The sequence below is a fragment of the Rattus rattus genome, chromosome 10 (assembly GCF_011064425.1).
Source record: "Rattus rattus isolate New Zealand chromosome 10, Rrattus_CSIRO_v1, whole genome shotgun sequence".
Lineage (NCBI taxonomy): Eukaryota > Metazoa > Chordata > Mammalia > Rodentia > Muridae > Rattus > Rattus rattus.
This window is the reverse complement of record NC_046163.1, coordinates 50,222,665-50,236,874: the sequence shown is the minus strand read 5'-3', so window position 1 is coordinate 50,236,874 and position 14,210 is coordinate 50,222,665. Positions and strand designations below refer to the sequence as shown.

The window sequence follows — 14,210 nt, the reverse complement described above, 5'->3', positions numbered from 1 at the left end:
ATCAGATCAAGGCAGTAAATAGAGGCTTCCTCTGGTTTCTAGTGTTCTCCCCATTTTCCTCACAACCAACAGTAACTTGGGGTTTCCCCGAAGTATACAAGAAGGGGCTACGTGTAGAAGCTATGACTATCAAGCAGAGACCACATCTTGTTTAACTTGCTATTGTTAAGTTAGCAGAAACAGAGTCTGCTGACCCATGTGGTTAAGCAAGAGAGTCCATTTCCTTCCTCTTTTTGCAGTTCATCTCCTAGACCTCATCAGACTCTGACCCAGTTCTTGAATGACTTTGGAGACCCAGATGTTTCAGAATGCACATTCTGGAAGCCAATGGCTACTCCCACCACTGACAATGTTGCTGCTGTTTGGTGAGTAAGGATCATCTTGAAATACAATCCTTTCAGCCTCTCCTACTGTCTGGATTCTAGAGACCAGGGTAGTGAAGAGTGGGTCTTGTTTAGAAACCAGGGAGAGATTTAAAAGGCAAGAGCCACAATGTCTGGTGGTACCTGATTGTAATCCTAGCACTTGTGTGTGGTGTCGACAGAAGAATCAGGAGTTCAAGGTCAGCTTCAACTGTAGTAAGTTCCAATTCCAGGCCAACCTAGCTTTGTGAGACCCTGTCAAAAAAGAGGTTTTTAGAGCTGGGTGTGGTGATACATGTTTTAGTCTCAGCCCTTAGGAGACAGGCAAGTGGTTAGTCTGGTTGACATGGTGATACTGTAACTACAACAACAACAACAAAAGAGGATTCTAACTTCTTTTTACTCTAAGCGTTACTTAAAGGTCAGAATCCGGAGGTCCTTTTACGGTCTCTCAAAAGGCTGTCTTGAGCCAAATATTCATACTTGCTTTGCAGCTGTGCCAAGCACTTGGCACTAAGTGAGAAAGATATTCGAGCTACATAAATTAAAAACAGATAAGATAAACTGGAAAGACTCATGAGGAGGCTCATGGGGAAAGGGCTGTAAGCTTATGAGGACTCCTAACACACAACTTTATCTGCTGCTGTTCAACACTGACCCCCACCCTCTCTCTTCCTCTTTACAGCTTTTGCAGACAGGCAGACTGGTAAGTTTGTGTTTCCCTTGTTTACAAGGCGTTGCTATCTTACGACAGAACACTGTGTTTAATTTGTAAGGAAATGTCTGCTTTACCAAGGATCAGGCTTGGGTTCAGATTGAGCAGTTTTCTCACAATGGGCCCTGAAGTTTAATCCTTGGTAAGATTCCAACTGGATTCTCCAAACACTGAAGGGAAAGAGACCAGGGCAAGTATATGATTTTTGAAAATGGTTTAGAGATAGAGATTGAACTAGGACTTGAAGTGTGCTACACAAGCTTCTACCACTGAGTTACAAGCCTTTAACAAATTATTTTGAAGGGTTGGGGATTTAGCTCAGTGGTAGAGCACTTTAGCAAGAGCAAGGCCCTGGGTTTGGTCCCCAGCTCCAAAAAAAGAAAAAAAAAACCAACAATTTATTTTGAATAGACTTGCTAAGTTGCCCGCAGTGGTCTTGAATTAATTATGTGTCTCAGATCTTAAAAGCTCCGCCCTTCCCGTTGCTAGGTTATAGCTCTGAGTCATTATCCTCAGACCTTTAGCTGGTCTGGGATGGGGACTCTCTGGCCCCTTGTTCCCCTTTGGAATGCACAGTCCCTCAAAACTGAGTTGTTTATATCTTCTCTCACTCACAGCAGATCTTCCAAAGGCTGTGGTGAAACGTGATCCCCCATGGATCCAGGTGCTCAGGGACGACACTGTGACGCTGACGTGCGAAGGGACCCACAATCCTGGAAACTCTTCTACCCAGTGGTTCCACAACCAGAGCTCCACCTGGGGCCAGGTCCAAGCCAGCTACACGTTTAAGGCCACAGTCAATGACAGTGGAGAATACCGGTGCCGAATGGAGCACACCAGCCTCAGCGACCCCGTACATCTGGAAGTGATTTCTGGTTAGTAAAAGTTGGTCCGGGGAGCAGCTGTGATACCAGGTCTGGAGACTGCGTACAGGGCAAACATTTACAAGAAAAAGGATGGTGTGGTTTCTGGGAAACATCACGGAGAGCTTTTCTGAAAGACACGTTTCCCTTATCACTTACTCCGTATAGTCTTGGGTGGAAGAGGACGCCTGTGTGGGTCTCAATCTCAATTGAGCAAGAGGTTCGAGGCCACAGAAGGGCTGTTGTGAGAGAAGCAGAAGGAAGCCCCTGCTTCGTAAACATCAGCTCTGCCAGGGCATTGTGGGAGAAGCACAGAGACTCTAGGAAGGAAAGTCTTAAAGACTATAGGACAGGGGCAGACTCAACAAGCAAGAGGAGCAAGGAGTCGAGATCCCCAAGGGTGGAACTGAAATCTGGCAAGTGAGGCCAGAGATGAGGGGAAGGGAATCGAGTGAAACACGTGGAGCAGATAGGCTGTGTGACGACTTTTATCCCTAGACGAGATGAAAGCCTATAGTACTTCAAGGTTTCAAAACTTGAAATTAGTCTTACTTGATACATGGGATATATTTATGGAGGACAGCATGCAACCTTTTATTGTGTGCATATTGTTTAGTTCTTAAATTGGTTTAAGTTGGGTATACTCACCACCTCAAATATTTACCACTGCTTCATAACATAAACACTGACGATTCTTATTATTTCTATTGTTTTTTCTTTTTTTCGGAGCTGGGGACAGAACCCAGGGCCTTGCATTTGCTAGGCAAGCGCTCTACCACTGAGCTAAATCCCCAACCCCTATTTCTATTTTTGTATACACAGTCCAATGTCATTGTTCATAGATGCTCTACTACACAAAGCATTTCGAAATGTTTTGCTCCTATCTGACTGTAAATCACCCTTCCCTCTTCTCTTTCCAACCTCCGCTAACTTCCATTGTGGTCTCAACCTCTGGAAGATTGAGTATTTCCAATACTATAATATGTGTGATGTTGCACCTGTGTCTTTCTATAGCCGGCTTAGCTCACTTTAACAGAACGATTTTCAGTTCAATCCACATTTTTTTTTGCAAACGGGGTTCATTCTTGTGGCGAGGCAGCATTCCATTGTGGGGTGGTCTTAACTGACCGAGTCACATGATCTGATTCAGGTTTGTGCAAATAAGTGATGGTGTTCAGTTTAACAGCGTCTATAATGAAAATGACCTTGAACACTATTCCTATCCCACTCTAATATCTGAAAATAGGAGTTTAATAGTTTACCTCAGATATATCTTGGTACACAAGCCCTGAGGCTAATACATGTAAGTATCTAGTGTTTTAGATTCTCCCATTTAATACCAAAACAGATTAAAAACAACAACAACAACAACAGCAACAGCAACAACAGTACTTTAAGGATGGGTATGGTTACACATTCATTTAATCCCAGCATTCTGGAGGCATAAGGCAGGTGTGTCTCTGTAAGTTCTAGATCAACCAGGGCTACATAGTGAGAGTGTCTCGAAATAAAGCAAGGTAAAATAAAATGGTTTTTTAAGGTTCCAGTGCTGGAGAGATCTTGGAAGTATAGGCAGTTTCCATAGACAGCACTCTGAGAAATAAATATTGGATTAACTTCAAAAATCTGCCCAGTGAACACCATAGCTACTCATTTTCTTTCTTTACATCTTATTTGTCCCGAAACAGCCCATGGTTCTTGCTTGTCCTATGAAAATATAGAATTACAAATTACCCTTAGAGGCTGTAGGTAGCTGTCTCTTAGTTAGGGTTTTACTGCTGTGAACAGACACCATGACCAAGGCAAGTCCTATAAAGGACATTTAATTGGGGCTGGCTTACAGGTTCAGAGGTTCAGTCCATTGACATCAAGGTGGGAGCATGGCAGTGTCCAGGCAGGCATGGTGCAGGAGGAGCTAAGAGTTCTACATCTTCATCTGAAGGCTGCTAGCAGAATGCTGACTTCCAGGCAGCTATGACGAGGGACTTAAAGCCCACACCTGCAGTGATGCACTTACTCCAGCAAGACCACACCTACTCCAACAGGGTAACACCCTCCAATAGTGACACTCCCTGGGCTGAGCATAAGCAAACCATCACAGTAGCCCTCGAGTTACTGCTCAGCCAGATGTTAAACTAGTCTTCCTTTAAAAAAAAATAGACAGATGTGGTAGGGCATAGTGACAAATGCCTATAAGCCCAGCACTCAGAAGGCAGAGGCAAGTGGATCTCAGTGAATTCCAGGCCAGCCAAGGCTGCACAGTGAAACACTGTCCCCAAAACCAACAAAGTGCACACTCCCAAAGAACAAAACAAACACAAAACCAAGTAACCAAACAGAAAAGTGTAGAGCTGGCAAGATGGCTCTCTAGATAAAAGTGCTTTCCACACGGCCATGTTGACCTGAGTTCAATCTCTGATAGAGGTTGAAGGAGAGAACCAACTGACTTATACATTGACCTCTGCATGTGTACTGTGGGGTGTGTGTGTGCATGATATGCATGTACCATACATGTGACTCCTACCATGTGACTCCTACCATCGATGAAGTATTGGGGACGGTTGTAGTATTTTTTAGATTTATTAGGTATATAGCATTCTGCCTGCATGGACGCTTGAAGGCCAGAAGAGGGCACTAGAATCTTATTCTAGCTGGTTATAAATCACCATGTGGTTGCTAGGAACTGAACTCAGGACCTCTGGAAGACCAGACAGTGCTCTTAACCTATGAGCCATCTCTCCTGCCTCCCAGGATGTTCTGAATGAAGACAGGAAAATCATTGTAAGTTTTAAAACGTTCTGCCCTTTTTGTTCAGATTCAGAGGAGAACAGGGAATTTAAAAAGATCTTATTGAAAAAACCAGGTATGGTGACATGAACCTTTAATCCCAGCATTCGGGAGGCAGAAGCAGGTGGAGCTCTGGGAGTTGGAGTCCAGCCTGGCCTGCAGGGTGAGTAGGATACCAGGGCTACTATAACAAGACCTGACACATCTCAACCAAACCAAGCCAAACCAAACCAGACCAAACCAGACCAAACCAGACCAGACCAAACCAAACCAGACCAAACCAGACCAGACCAAACCAAACCAAACCACCAAACAAAGAGCTCTTACCAGGCTTACAGGACATGATAGCTCACACCTGTATGTAATATTGACTGAGACAGGAAGCATGCTGGCAGCCATGGTTATGTAATGACTTCTTGGTCAGCCTGTGCTTCAATGTCACAAACTTCTACACTCCCCGAGAAGGTCAGACACTTCCGTTTTTTTGTTGGTGGAAGATTCCACTCAGGGTGTGCTGTGCTCTCAAACGCTTATGTTCCAAGGTTGAGATATTGCAATCTTACCACCAAGGCATGGTATTAGGGGGTGGTCCTGGGAGGAGGTAACTAGGTTAGGAGAGTGGAGTCCGTATGAGGAAGACTACAAAAGTTCTGTAGGAATGACAATAAAGCTCACTTCTATAAACTAGGAAGTGAGCTCTCATTAGAGGTAACATTTCTGGCCTCTGGCTTTGGATTTATTTGAGAAGTGTGCATTGTGTATAATGCCTCCGAGGTCCTGTTTGGAACATTTGTTTATCAGGATGAGAGTACCATGGAGCCCAGGTTCGAGGATAACCTTGAACTCTGCTCCTTCTGCTCTAACTGCCACATCCTGGGATTACAGACAGGCTCTACCACATCTGGCTTGGGTGCTTAGTTTATGGTACTTTGTCAAGGAAGCCGGAGCAGACTAGGACAGAGAACCTGGCCTGATTCAGGCTCTACTCAATCAAATACAGTTAAGGACTACTTACCTCACTTTCTAAGAGTTGTTAAAAAAAATCATATCATTAAACTAGTAAGCCCAGACCATAAACACTTATTCTAATAATAAACCAAAAGTTCTATTCTACAACACCTATAGTTACTGAAATTAATGTATGTCCTACATTAAGTATAGTGTTTTAAATCCATAAAACTGTTTTGAAATTGCTTTTAAGACCTCATAAATGTAATGGAATGTTTTTTCTGTGTGAGTCACGTGGACCTGTGGGATAGGCTGCTGCACAGGCCCTGGGTTTTCGTTGTTGTTGTTGCTGCTGCTGCTGTTGTTGTTGTTCATATGGGCCAGGCTTGCTACATAGCGAGGATGACCTTGCATTTCTGATTGCTCTGCCTCCACCTCTGAGGTGTTGTGATTTTACAACATTCCCTGTCCCTACGGATTAAACTCAGGCCCTCATGTCTGCATTGTGCTGAGAGACGTTCTGATGAGAGATTCTCCAGCACTTTGGTGTCTTTTTGTTTGTGTGTTGGATTTTTTTTTTCCGGAGCTGGGGACCGAACCCAGGGCCTTGCGCTTGCTGGGCAAGCGCTCTACCACTGAGCTAAATCCCCAACCCGATTTTTCCTTTTTCTTTCTTTCTTTCTTTCTCTTTCTCTCTCTCTCTCTCTCTCTCTCTCTCTCTCTCTCTCTTTCTTTCTTTCTTTCTTTTTTGAGACAGTTTCTCTGTGTAGCCCCGACCAGGGTGGCCTCGAACTCGCAGAGTCTCTAGAGTTTGGGTAATAAAGTCGTGTGACACCATCGCCCAGCTACCCCTTTGTATCTTACTCTTGGTAAAGTGTCTTTCCATCTTTCAGACTGGCTGCTGCTCCAGACCCCTCAACTGGTGTTTCTGGAAGGAGAAACCATCACATTGAGGTGTCACGGCTGGAAGAGCATACAGCTGACCAAGATCTTCTTCTACCAGAATGGAGTATATGTGTCATATGATCCTTATGATGTTAGCTACTCCATCTCAAACGCCAACCACAGTCACAGTGGGGACTACTACTGCAAAGCATATCTAGAAAGGACAGTACACGAGTCCAAGCCTGTCACCATCACTGTCCAAGGTGAGCCACAATGCCCGCTACTCTCTTTGAAAACACTCTGCTCTGTCTTGTGTCCTAACACTAGGATTCTGAGATGTGTGGCCGTCTACTGACACCTTAGGTTCTAGTTTAGGGCAGCCACGTTGGCCTGAGAATCTTTCTCTACTCACAAGAAAAACATGACTCTGTTCTTGAGAAATTTCGCATTGTGAAATCCTAATTCTGCCTTTCAGAATTGCAACCTCTGTTGACTGGCTGGTATTGGTTAGTGAACACGTCTCAGTCACAGGACCAGAGGAGGTGGTGGGTAAAGAGCTACTGAAGTGGTTTATGGACTGCTAGTTCAAGGTTGCCCAAGGGATGTTTTCCAGCCATGAGACTTGTCTTCAGGCATCTCGGAGTGACAGGTTCTGAGCTCAAGCTGAGGTAGAATGCCATCTGCGTTCTGCTCCTCTCCTGGTATACTCACAGTGCCTTTTAAGGATTCCTGTTAATGCAGCCCTGTAACTCCAGTACTTGCAACGTTGAGGCAGGAGGATGATAATTAAGAGGTCAGTCTGGAGAGGAAGAGATGGCTTCCATCAAAACTCTGACTGAAAATCCCTGTCTCAAATGGGATGTTTCACGTGGCAGTTGCCAAATCTCACTGTTGGGGTCCAGGAATCACCTCACAAACCACCTGAAAACCGATCTCAATCAGATGGAGAGAGTTTATTGAGCATATGCCCCAGGATTGATTGGCCACGGCTATGGTCCAGATTCAGGAACTGAACCATGACCCAGGTTAAGATCCCATAGGATCTAAAATCCCTATGTTAAGCCCCAACTCCACAAACATCTGCATCGGGGGATTTCCTTAGGAACATGTGCTTGTTGTACATTTATCCTGTTTCTATCCGACTGTGGCGGGGGACTTGTCTTCTCTAATATTTATATTCTAACATGTCTACCAGGATGTCAGCCACCTACATACACGTCTCTTTCTGACAAAGAATGTCAATTCCCAGGGAGTTCTTGGGAATTTAAACGTTACTTGACTACTACTCAACGTAGAAGTCTTAGTCCAAATAGTTTTTTGGTGCAGGTGTCTCTCTTACGTTGGGGTCCATCCCAAGAGCAGCTTATGAAAGCAAACACCATAAAAGCTTATACTCAGGTCCAGGTCCTTGCTTACTGTGTGTAACTACAGAAAGCAGTTCTACCGACTTCCATTGTGATTGGTTTCCAAGGGCACAGAACATGACAATAGGTAATCAGTTCCGGCATTAGAAGTTTCCTAGTAACAGCAGAGACATATGAGAAAGTTTTCTTATAATGGAAGGCTAGACAGGTAACAGTTACCTAGGCCCTAACATTCAATCTAGGCCTTAATATTCTACCTAGGCCCTAACACCCAGTGACCACAAAGTCTTTGTCTCCTATAATTTCAGACAGCTATGGCCATGCCCTTTAGGAAATGCAGACTTAGCAACACATTGGAGAAGGCTGAGAGATGAAAAGTCCACTGAAAGGCAGGCCTGGTGGTGCACAGCTGGAATCTCAGCACTCAGGAAGCAGATGCTGGCAGATCTCTGTGAGTCTGAGGTCAGCCTAGTCTACAAAGTGAGTCCAGGACAGCTCCAGAGCTCTGTTACATAGAGAAACTATGCCTCAAAAAACCAACCAACCAACCAACCAACCAAGCAACCAACCAAGCAACCAACCAACGTCCATTGAAGGCTTCCTGATTTATCTGCTCCTGTCCTTACTTTAAGTACTTGGTGTGAATCACTTTACAGAAGCTCTGCACTAGGGACCTCACTGTCCCTAATTTCTGAATTTCTGTCTTAATGGTTCACTCCTTCCAATTCTTCCTGCTTTCCTCCCAGGTTCAGCAACGGCATCCACCACCTCTCTAGTGTGGTTCCATGCCGCTTTCTGCCTAGTGATGGGCCTCCTGTTTGCGGTGGACACCGGCCTGTATTTCTGTGTACGGAGAAATCTTCAAACCTCCGGGGAGGACTGGAGGAGATCCCTGTCAGTCGGGAAGTACAAGGCTCCTCAGGACAAATGACATCCCATCGTATGGCTAAACAGCGGCGGCTTCTTTTCAGCCACACCGCCGCTTCATCTACAGCCTTCCTTTGAAAGCAACTTACCACCAGGCTGGATATTTGGTCCTGCAATCACAACTGCTAGGAGGCTGAGGCAGGAGGATCACCAAAGGCTGCCCGGGTTTTAGAGAAGAGAGAGTGCAAGTCTATCCTGGATAACCCAATAAGACCCTGGGTTTAGATGTTTATCAGGAAAGAGCACCCATGGCTAAGCTCACAGACAAGACCTCAGATTGATCCCTAGGGACCCAGGGCAAAGGGAGAGAACACATTCCTGAAAGTTGTCCTCTGACCTCCACACAGCCACCATGGCAGATGCACACAAGAAACAAATTAAAATGTAATATATATATTTTAAACAAGAGGTGGGGGAAGGCTGGGGCTTGGTGGCACAGTTTTTATCCAGGACACATGATGCTCTGGGTTTGACCTCCTATAATAAAACAGAAATCAATCTGGGCCAAGGATCTCCTTTCTGTGACTGCTTTGTTCAAAACAGTGTAAAAGCTTTCCCTTGTACTTAGAAGGAAATCTAGCGACTTTGCAGTGTTCTGTAAGATGTTACCACATGATCTTACCTCTCTGATCTCATTTCCTTCTGCTTTTCTCGCTCGTTCTTTCTCACGTTTGCTCTTCCTAGAACACAGCAGCTCTACTTCTATAGACTGCATTTTCTGTCTCAGGCATGTTCTTGCCTGCAGGGACCCACATCCTGTTTCACTTGGCCTTTGTTTAAATATGACTTATTCCAACCAAAAAAAAAAAAAAAAAACACCCCGCATACTAAGGTTTGAGCCTCAGGGGCAGTGCTGCCAGGTGTCAGAGACCAATGGGAGCCGTTCAGACCACAAGGGGTGAGCCCGTGCCTCCACAGATGCAGGGCTGATGCTTTTCAGGACAATAGCTTAGCCATCTTGCAGCTCAGCTGCCTTCTCTCTCACAAGGGCCCGCACTTACTCTCCTTTTCTGCCCCGAGTAGAGCAACACAAAGTCCTCATCAGAAGCCAAGCAAATGTGGCCACTTGACCTCGGTATCTATAACTGTGAACTAAAGAACCCTCCCCACTCCTTTACTAAAGTACCTAGTCTCGTATGCTTTACAATAGGAACAGAAAACAGACTCCGATAACGTCCTTCGGTTTTTACTCACGTGTTATCAGTAAGGGCTCTTTGATTATTCAGTAGTGTAAGCTTATTCCTCTACCACACCCCTAAATCTCCCGAGGTGGAAATTTCTGGTTTCTCTGGGGACTCGGTTGTATCATGTGATTTTTTTCTTTTTCTGGAGGCTGTCTTATGAGAGGATGTTTTGCTGAGAACAGACATGTGGTGTTTTCCTGGAAGCTGTCTGTGAAAGAGCATATGACCTTCCGTTGGAGTGGACTCTTGAGGGAGCTTGTGATGTCTAGAAAGACTATAAAGATAACACCACAGACAGTGAGAGGAGGCCTGGATTCGCTTTGCAACGCTTGACTGGTCTTCACTGATCTTTGCCAGCGTGACTTACTGTGACTTAGCGTAGAGAGGAACGGACTTCCGGTGTTCTGTAGACTACTGCGAACCTGGTGGAGATTTGTGGTTTCTTCTGGATTGAGTTGCTGCGACTGATGTGTGTTTGGTGTGTTTGATTGGACTGAGATTGCCGCTACTGACTCATTTTTGGAATCGCTCCAAAGAACTACTTCTAAACAGGTCCACATCTCCCATTTCCTACTAACCTTCTCCCCTACCTTTGGTTGCTGTGGGCTAGAAGGAGGTTGAAGCATTTAAGAACCCTTATTAAAGTAGGTTTTGAAAAATGTAAGCCTACATTCCCCTAATTTATGTTTCTCTTTTTTTATGATTTTTAATTGCATTTTCTATTTACATTTTTAAATGTTATCCCATTTCCTGGTTTCCCCTTCTGAAACCCTCTATCCCACCCCCACTCTTTTGTTTTTAATTGTCAATGTACTGTATGCTTGCTTGTTTAGTGTTTGACTCCCCTCCCCCATCCATTAAGTTATGAGCCACAGGAGGGCCTGTTTTGTTTGCCACCACATACTCAGACCCTTTCAGTATTATGACACGTGACAAAACACTTAATAAACATGTGTGCATTAAGTGCATTCCTTAATGTTTGAAATCAGAGATTATTAGGCTGCAAAGTCTTTATTAAAGGTGGTCCAGTTCAGTACCAGTGGCCCAAGCCTTTAATTCCAGCACTCAGAAGGCAGAGGCAGGTGAATCTCTGAGAGTTCAAGGCCAGCCTGGTCTATATAGTGAATGTCAGGGCTACACAGAGAAACCCTATCTCGAAAAACAAAACAAAAACAAAGAAAACCAAAAAGCAAACCAAGCCAAAGAGCACCCCCCCCCAACCAAACAAACAAGCAAGCGAACAAAAAAGTGTGGTCCAATCTCATTTTAAGACAAATGTGCCTCAGATGAAATCACTTGATCAAGAACATATGGCTAGTTGGTGTGACAGACTTTTATAGTTTGGAGTCATGCTATAAAACATGGCTATAGGGGTTGGGGATTTAGCTCAGTGGTAGAGCGCTTGCCTAGCAAGCACAAGGCCCTAGGTTCGGTCCCCAGCTCTGGAAAAACAAAACAAAACATGGCTATATTTTGTACTTAGTGTTGGATCATAGGTGTCCCTTCAGTTCACAGTGGTGGAGGACTTTAAGATACCCCATTGGGTTATTATCTTTCTAGGAAGAAAACAGTTGATTATGGAGCAGGGGTTCTAGCATCTGTTTTTGCAAATGAGAAGTTTCAGCTGGTGCTGGAGGCACGGCCAGTAATGACTGCATTAGGCAGCTAGCCAGGCATTAACAGAACTGGAGGCCATGGGGAATGGACCCCTCTCCTAATCAATTTTGGACTTCACCCCTGGTTTACCCCATGAAGAGATGGAGGCATTAGAGCTCGGGTGAAGCCCATTAAGGGAAAGTAATTTCCTCCAGGTTAAAAAAAAAGAGGCGTTCAATTTCAAAAGCATTATTTTTCCTCTTCCTCCTCCTTTCTTTTGTTTTGTTTTGAGATGGGGTCTCTCTACATAGCCCTGACTGTCCTAGAATTCACTATGTAGACCAGGCTGGCCTAGTAACTCACAGAGATCCACCTGCCTCTGTCTCTCAAGTGCTGGGATTAAAGGCTGCACCACCATGCCAGGCCCTATCCCCCTTTCTATCTTCTCTTTAGATGTTGACCAGAGTCCCAAGTGTGCTTGCCCTTGATGCTTGTGTTGTTTCTTACTATTTTCTTGAGCGTTCCCTGCCCCCTTCTCTCTCTCTCTCTCTCTCTCTCTCTCTCTCTCTCTCTCTCTCTCTCTCTCTCCTGCTTGCAGACTTCTGTTGTTGACCTCAAAAGGCATGCCTTTCTCTTCTCCCTCCTGGCAGCTTCTGGGATTTGCACTGGGCCCACTCTGTGATTTCCTCTCAAATTCTAATAAAATGGTTCTGTGTCTCCTTATGAGTTTGTCTTTGGGTTCTTTTATTGACGAGACTGAGAACTTGCAAAAGGGAACTCCGATTCCCTGGTAATATGCTGAGAGACCAGAAGTTAGTTAGACTCCCTTGTAGACAGACAGAAAGGCCCTGGCTAGGTAATAAAGGGGGCGAACTTCTCGAAGATGGCCAGCTTCTGCCTCACCCTCCTGTCTTGAGACAAAAGCCTGGCTGCTTAAAACAATGGCTTTGACTCTTGCCTTCTTGCTCTCTCTCCTCTCCTACTCCCCTCTCTCCCTGTCACCCGCTCCCCTCCCGTGCCCTGAATAAACTCTATTCTATACTAAAAACAAACAACCAAACCAACCAAAACCAACCAAACAAACCCAATGTAGGCCTTTGTTTCTCTCAGCAGCCCCCTGCTGATGGACTGGCTCAGCAAGTCCAAGGCCTATTTAGGACACATCACACAGTCCTGACAGTTCTGAGTCAGTCAACCATCTCCATTTCTTCAAGCTGACCAACCCTATGCAGGGAAGGAAAAACTCTTCAGGGGCTTAAAGCCCCTGCCCCAAGACTTGAGAAAAGACTGGACTTTCTGACTTCTGTAACATCCTCCCCCCACTCCCTAACACACACACACACACACACACACACACACACAACAATACCACATACCTGACAACACACACACACACACACACCCCCACACACACCCAACACACACACACACACACACACACACACACACACACACACACACACACACACCTGTGCTTTGCAGAGGCTCTCTCTCTCTATGTTCTCTGAAGTACGTCCGTGTCCTCACCTCCAGTAAATTCCTTTCCTAACTGGGGATCCTGCCTGTGGTACTTGAGGTTTCTCCACTGTCACCTGCTGAGCTTCAGAATTTTATTGCCTTTTAATTCTTTAACTGGTTGAGAAAACTGCTTGATCAAGCCCCCTAGACTGTTTTAATTGGGGACACCCAAATTTGCATACCCTAGGGAGGAGGGGTGTGGGGATGTGGGGGGAGACAGAGAGACAGAGACAGAGAGAGAGACAGAGACAGAGAGAGATAGAGACAGAGAGAGATAGAGACAGAGAGAGCTGGCCTGTATCCCAAGAGGATTGGGGAGTTTTAAAAAAATAATCTTTTGGATTTTGATATAAGTTCAACATCAGGAAGTCAAAATGGGATGTTCTATACTAAAGAAAATGGAGCATGATAAAAAGATTCAATTTTCAAAACCTCAGACAGTGGGAAGTAATGCAGTCTCACTGCTTTATGAAGCCACCTCAGCCTTAAGGACAACGGTCATGACCCCTTTGTGGGGGTCAAAGGACCCTTTCACAGGGGTCGCATATCAGATATCCTGCATATCAGAGATTTAAACTACGATTCATAAACGGTAGCAAAAGTACAGTTATGAAGTAGCAAAAAAAAATTTTTATGGTTGGGGGTCTCTGGAACCTGAGGAACTCTATTATTAAAGGGTCGCAGCATTGGAAGGTTGAGAACTACTGCTATGGGACCTATAATGGGCTGGTGCTACAGTAATTAATTCAGATAATACTATATCTGAATCACGGGGTCATTTGCACCCAAGAAAAAACAGGGTTACAGGAAAAACGAAAAAACAAAAACAAAAACAAAGAAACAAAAAAACCCTCCAGGAAGTCTTTCCAAAACGTTCTGGGGACGATGCTTCTTTGGGAGAGGAACTTTATAGGATTAGTCTCAAAAAACGGGCGTGAAAAGCCGAATCTTTCATATGCCGTGCTTTCTTACGGGTTGGTCCCCCAGATTGTTGCCGAATTCTACACACCATTGTTTGACGTTCTTAGAGGTTAGCCGGTAAAAGAATAAAAATAAAATCG

At 44.8% G+C, this 14,210-nt stretch overlaps 1 protein-coding gene across 1 annotated transcript; it reads left to right on the top strand.

Moving 5' to 3' along the window:
* Window positions 1-9,354, top strand: Fcgr2a (Fc fragment of IgG receptor IIa). Its single transcript, XM_032915157.1, has 5 exons — window positions 1-365; window positions 1,048-1,068; window positions 1,695-1,952; window positions 6,569-6,823; window positions 8,671-9,354. The coding sequence occupies exons 1-5, from the start codon at window positions 281-283 to the stop codon at window positions 8,853-8,855; spliced, it is 804 nt and encodes a 267-aa protein (XP_032771048.1). The 5' UTR covers window positions 1-280; the 3' UTR covers window positions 8,856-9,354.
* Window positions 9,355-14,210: the final 4,856 nt, after the last annotated feature.